The sequence below is a fragment of the Sinocyclocheilus anshuiensis genome, unplaced genomic scaffold (assembly GCF_001515605.1).
Source record: "Sinocyclocheilus anshuiensis isolate Anshui unplaced genomic scaffold, SAMN03320099.WGS_v1.1 scaffold1239, whole genome shotgun sequence".
Taxonomy (NCBI): Eukaryota; Metazoa; Chordata; class Actinopteri; order Cypriniformes; family Cyprinidae; genus Sinocyclocheilus; species Sinocyclocheilus anshuiensis.
In genome coordinates, this window is record NW_015540949.1 from 1,401,642 (window position 1) to 1,408,146 (window position 6,505).

The 6,505-nt window shown below is 37.1% G+C and overlaps 1 protein-coding gene and 1 long non-coding RNA gene across 2 annotated transcripts in view; one reads left to right on the forward strand and one right to left on the reverse strand.

Moving 5' to 3' along the window:
* LOC107689888 (protein TBRG4-like) overlaps window positions 1-2,744 on the forward strand; it is a 19,208-nt gene extending 16,464 nt beyond the window's left edge. The window contains exon 12 of the mRNA XM_016488066.1: window positions 1,403-2,744. Within this exon, the coding sequence (XP_016343552.1) occupies window positions 1,403-1,504 (102 nt within the window). The 3' untranslated portion in view covers window positions 1,505-2,744. The remainder of the gene's footprint in view (window positions 1-1,402) is intronic.
* Window positions 1-3,348, reverse strand: part of LOC107689889 (uncharacterized) — an 18,722-nt gene extending 15,374 nt beyond the window's left edge. Inside the window, exon 1 of the long non-coding RNA XR_001634376.1 lies at window positions 3,253-3,348. This is a non-coding gene — a long non-coding RNA (uncharacterized LOC107689889). The remainder of the gene's footprint in view (window positions 1-3,252) is intronic.
* Between the last annotated feature and the right edge of the window lie 3,157 nt (window positions 3,349-6,505).

The following is a 6,505-nucleotide window of genomic DNA, read 5'->3' on the forward strand; positions in this document are numbered from 1 at the left end:
AAACACTGAATGACCAAAAAAGCACCACCACCAGTCCGAAGTTCAGTTAAAATGACTAATATGCATTCATACATGGCTATCAAGTTTTAATTCTAATTACTAAGTTCTATCATTAAATAATATTGATTATCATATTATAATGCTTGACTGACTGATGTTAAGAGTGTACTTTCAGATATTTATAAAACTGTGCCATTTTACAAACATATATATATATCTCGCAGTCTGGCGAGTAAACAAAAAAATTTACTAGCCAAAGGCGATTCAATTGCCAAGGTGTTCGTAGAGGGCTGATAATCCTTTATGGATTACAATCCACCATCAAAATAATACATTTAATTATTCCAGCTGCTGTGAGAAAAGGCTATAAACGATTCGTCACCTAGTAGCCGGAACAACTTCTGACAGACGTGAAGTAATGACGCAGCAGCATGCTCGAATTTCCCGCGAAAACCTATCCGTACCACTCAAATTAGAAAACATTATTATAAGCTAACCATTGTGAATCGGCTAAAGTAAGGTGATAGTTTTGAACACTGGCTTATGTACTTGCTCAAATATTGATTTCAGATCATTTTTAACCAAAAAACGTTACGGACTGCAGCTTTAACATTATAGTTATCTTGTAAATAAGTTTTAATGAAGTGCAGCGTCAGCAGTGTTTACTGCACAAAAGTAAGCCAATTTTGTAAGCATCATTTAATTAGGGATAAGTTACATGAGCATTAGGGGTTAGAGTGTTAGTATCAGCTATGCATCATTTACTGATGGTCTTCCAACTCACAATAGCACTTCTTATTTGATATACTCTCCTTTTTATAATACCGGTGTAGTTAGCCTGATTAGCTCTATTCCTATTGTCACAGCTATTACATGGCAGTCCCCCCTGGCTTTGGGTTATAAATAGCGGCGGTAAAGACAGAACTGTTGAAAGGACTCAGGCTCTGTCTGCAGCATGTAGGCCAATCCTGTTAGCCCTCTGCCTCCTGGGGTACAGTTAGATAGAGTTGGCTGGACTCATCTTTACTTCCAACTGAGCACAGGCCTTGCATAATGCTCTTGCCATTTGATGCGCTAGCTGACAACAGCCATTTTAATATGCCAAAGTTCATAACACTTCTCCATTTTCTGAGATTGATTTTTGCATCACATCTGCAAAATTGTGGCAAAATTTAACCGGTAAAAAGTTCTATTGTCCATTGTGTTGTAGTATATATAGCACAGTTTACACAGTCACTTTTAAACCAAGCAGTTGGCCAATGCAACGAATCAACAGTCATGACCAATTTGAACTCATTGTGAAATCTTTCACCCTCAAATTCCTTATTGAAATGACTCGACCACAGTTGACCACACTTTCACTCTCAAGCATACTGATGTGTCACAACGTTTTCCCCTACAGGTGCCGTACTTTGAATGGCTGGAGCTGAAGTCCGACTGGCAGAAAGTGGCTTACTTGAAAGACAAATTAGGGAAGGCAGTGGCTGAGGACATGGCTAAATGAGCCATCAAGCCTGTCAATAACTTTAAATGCTTTTGACACAGCCTGCTCATAGACACTAACAGCCCCAGACAATAACATGACTTACAGGTGAGGGAGTGACAGAGATATTGAATGAGTACTGCATATACACACACACAACAAAGAGATCGTTGCAGCATCCTCAATTCCCATGATCCACCCGAACATCAGAGTGGAAATCAAATGCATCTGGGAGCTGTGATCAATCTCTGCAGGAACAGAAAGCAGAGCCTCCAGAAATCAGCAGATGCTCGGAAGCAACAGAGTCATGTATCTGCTGCCTTCCCAAAAAAGAAACTCTGAGCCAAAGAGCTAGGCGAATGTTGTGAAACGAAAGCGTGAGTGATCTAAAGGGCATAAGCAATGTTCACCACAGGGGAAAACAACTAAATTGTCAGACCTTTGTGTTGATCGTCTATGTCCTCGCAAACAACTGGATGTTCACACTCTCTACTTCCACTTATAATAAATACATACACCTTCTGTTTTTGATTCAGTTGCCTAGACAACACATGGGGCTTTCCTTGTTGCCAAGGAGACAGTTGTTAGGCTGGAAATATTTATGGCGAAAGGGATTGAGAGTTCAGTACTTAAAGATTTCTTTAGACTTAGAAAGCACCACTCTATTGGTGTTGTCATTAAAAAAGAAAAAGTAAAATAACTCTACTTGCCTCACCTGATATCTGTATATTTGCGAATATGCTTGTGATTTAATTAAAAATATGTAAAACAAGGCAGTATGTAAGAATGCATAATGGATTTTAATAAATATTTCCTTTAAATATTTATTTTGGAAAGGTCGTCATTGCATTCTGGTATGTTTAGACCTAGTTGCAGTCCTGTTATTTGTTGTCAGGTAAACCTGAAGTACATATGCTTATCAGTCTTCATGGAGAACATAAGTTCCTGTTCAAATCTTGAAAGATTTTGTGCAGAGAATGGATTTTCTTCATTTAAGACTTTCAACTCCATGTTTGCGATGCGTGTTATTAATAAAATCAAATCTCGTATTTTCATCAAAAAGCATATGGTGACTCGTGGCTGTATTTTGCAGAATGTGGTTTGCTAATGCTGACTGTGTTGAAATGTGTACTGGTCTTAATTTATTTTTCTATCTGTTACTATGATTTAAGACTTCATAGACAGACACAGAGTTATGCTTTGTGGTGCTGAGCAAATGTCCTGATATGTATCAGAATCTAATAAACGTCTTTTTAATAATAAGCGGTCTATTATCAATTAACAATAAATATTTAGGTGTATCTGACGTTAGCTGAAATATGCAGTCTTATTTTCATTTTAAATCACTAAAACTTACTTTAAAGGGGTCATATGATGCGATTTCAAGTTTTCCTTTCTCTTTGGAGTGTTACAAGCTGATTGTGCATATCAAAACTTGAAGTCACAGTTCCCCTCAAGTTCACAGAAGGGTAAACACAAGGGTAGCTCACCGTTCTTTCACCTTGTTCATCTTCCGTTTTAATTATACCTATTGATTTATAATTTGGAACCTAATGAAATGTTGCTTTGAAAAGCTTTGGTCTATATTTCCTTTAAAAAAATAACATTATCACTTGACTGGTATAACGTAATGACATCTTAAAGTGTGGTTGAGTATCCAAATATTTTTGGGACAGACCTCAAAAAGACCTAACTTTACCTCTTTTGTGGTCAGATTGTCAACCAACACAACAGTTAAATAACCAACGTGTTAAAATTGAGTAACTTACATTTTAGACCCAAATTGTTCCAGGTGACTTTGTCAGTTTTGCTCCGCCAGCGAAAACGTTTCAGATCAACCCAAGTCTCCGAGCAACACGTGGACGTTCCAGAATGAACGAATCAGTTTTATAAATGATTCAATAATGACTCCCTGGTTTTATAAATGATTCAATAATGACACCCTCATAAAGAACAGTCGCTTGTTGCCATATACTGGCGTCATGATGTAATCACCACCAAGCAGACAACAGCTTGTCAAAAAAACGCGTTAAAACACAAACAATCAGAATGATACAAACTGAAGTTTCAGCGCTTTGAACACTGTTCGATCACATTCGAGCACTTAACTGTTGTATAATATAGACATAGTTAGAAAGTATGCCAAATAATTTGCCAGTATTAATCTATTGCAAACTATAATGGTTGACAATCAAACAGAGTCCACAGCTCATTACTTGGCCAGAGTTTCACAGGATTGTGCCCGACCTCTGTTTAGACTGCTGGGCTCTCTCATTGAAAAGCACCAGGTAAGTTTTTTTCCGAACTGCTCGCAGTGCCAAACTTTACCATCCCCTGCTGGAAAAAAAAGTCTGTTCACCTGCTAGAAATCAAAAATTGTCAAGGGATGAAGGTTATTTTAATGCTATACACTGCTAAAAAAATAAAGGTTCTTTCTTGACATAGCTAGGCCTACATGGTTTCATGAAGAAACTTCAAGATAAATGGAACCTTTCCATTGCACGAAGGGTTCTTTATAGTGAAAAATGGTTCTTTGTGATATTAAAATGTTTTACACAATGACAAAAAAAGTTTATTTTTTAAAGAACTGTTCACTTTAAGGTTCTTTGGGGAATCATGCATCATAGCATTAATGCCACTGCCATTAGCTATAAGAAAAATACAACTCTGGTTCAAAATATTTAGCTTGTTATCGAATTGTTTACTTATAAATTTGTTTGTTGTTTTGCATTATATGACATTAATGAGCTCAGCCCCTGTCATGTATAGTTATAGATGATTGTTTTTTTGTAAGGGCTTTCACTGCATGTTTGTATAGCCAGGCAGTGACATCAGTGCAAGAGGAAACAAGGTTTTGTTTTAGTCCTTCTGTCTTCCTTACCTTGAAGGGCAGGTCGACCCCAGCTCGGGTTAGCTCAGTCAGACTGAGTTATGCAGGGGCCCCTCTGAAGAGCCTTGAAGAATGAAGGAGCGCTGACCTCTCTGCAGGCTACAGGGAAGGTGACGAGTATTCTTCCTTATTTGATCCACACATCTCTCATTCTGTTTATTTGACCAGTTATCTATTACGATAGAAGGCCCTCTCCTGTCTCTTTTTATTGGGTCATCTGAATTTAGCACACATTTCAAATGTTTTATTGAGTCTGGTGTCGAAAAACTTGACACAAACTCCCTAATAATGCACATGGTTTTTACAGTAAAGCACATATGAACATACTTTTCATGTAGTGTCTGGGCATTTTTGAGTAAACTGATCCATAATTTTACCAGGAAAACCTATGACCCTTTCTCTGAATTTAATCGAATTAGAGAGTTATCTTTTTATGTGTCTGTCTTTTTTCTTATTCGCTTTCACTTTCAATATATATAAATGTATTGAGAGAAGTGAATAGAACTTTTATCACTCTGTATGGCTGTTCCAGTCATCCAGTTCCCTAAAATTCCAGAGAAAGATCCGGATGTTTGAAACAGAAAGTGAGAGGCAGAAAGAGAAGAAAAACTCAGGAAAGTCCCTTAGTCTTGCCAGTGCTGGAACCTGCTGAATATTGGATTCCCTTTCTAAAGCATTCATGAGTTCTCCCCCACAGTTGCCGTGGAAACATAGCCCTGTACGCTGTAGCTAAATTTACTGCAGTATCCCTCACTCTCACTTTCATGAAGCGCAGTTACATTGATTTTTAAAGATGTTGTTTTTATCTCATTGATTTGAAACAACATTATCATTGAAAGAGTATTTCTACTTCTTTGTCATTTTAAGATACTTCAAAACTGTTTTATAAATTGCATTATGATTTCAACTCATTATATAGCACAATATATTTTAGTTACAGTATCTCACTTTAACAACCTGTCACAACCAAACACACATCTCTGCATGGGACAAACATTTTTCAAATGCATGATGCTAAAACCGATGAAGTGCTCCCTGGGGAGTGACTATGTGTTGTATAGAGAGAGGGAAGTGGAGAACAAGATGTTATTGTTTGTCTGCAGTATGGTTGTCATGTAACCGCTTCTTGCTGAAAAAAATAACACCCAACGCTGTTTTGCTGGTCTTAAAGTTGGCAATGAAATGGAAATTGCATTCTTTTCTTTTGTATTTTCTTCCTTACTGTGAATTGAAGTGAAATGTCTTCTCGAACAAGAAAACATGTAGAGAGGGATGTGATTGTGTCCATTAAGAATTGACTGGATCGTTTGTCATTTGTTAACTGCTGTAAATGTAAAAAAAATAAAATAAAAAAAAAATTAGTGATGTGCATGGATAAATAATTTTTTTTTTTTTTTAAACTACTGTTTTCTGCACTAATATTTAAAACACCATGAAATCAAACTGACATTTCTTGTATGGAATATTGAAGTGTTTATTACTATTTATCCATGCACATTATTAAATATTTTGATGATCATTAACATCTGTGATGATGTGTTCAACGACTCAAGGAATGGACAACACCCCCTCCAGCAACCTGTCACTCACATGAGATTGCAAGAATAGCAAACAACAATAATCCAATCGATTCCCGATGGAAAAAATTAAAGGGATAGTTCACCCAAAAATGAAAATTCTGTCATTAATTACTCACCCTCATGTCGTTCCAAACCCGTAAGACCTTAGTTCATCTTCGGAACACAAATTAAGATAGTTTTGACTACATTGTAGAGCTTTCTGACCCTCCCATAGACAGCAAGGTTGTTTGCGTTCAGGTCAAAGCATGCATATGCGTCGTGTTTACTCTCCAAAATGGTGCCAGGTGACGTGGAGGTTTTCGTTTTTTTTGCACACAAAAAGTATTCTCATAGCTTCGTAAAATTGCGGTTGAACCACTGATGTCACATAGACCATTTTAACGATGTCCTTACTACATTTCTTTGCCTTGATCGTGGTAGGACCCTTGCTGTCTATGGGAGGGTAAGAGAGCTCTCGGATTTCAGCAAAAATATCCTTATTTGTGTTCCAAAGATGAACAAAGGTCTTACAGGTTTGTAATGACATGAGGGTGACAGTATTTTCATTTTTGG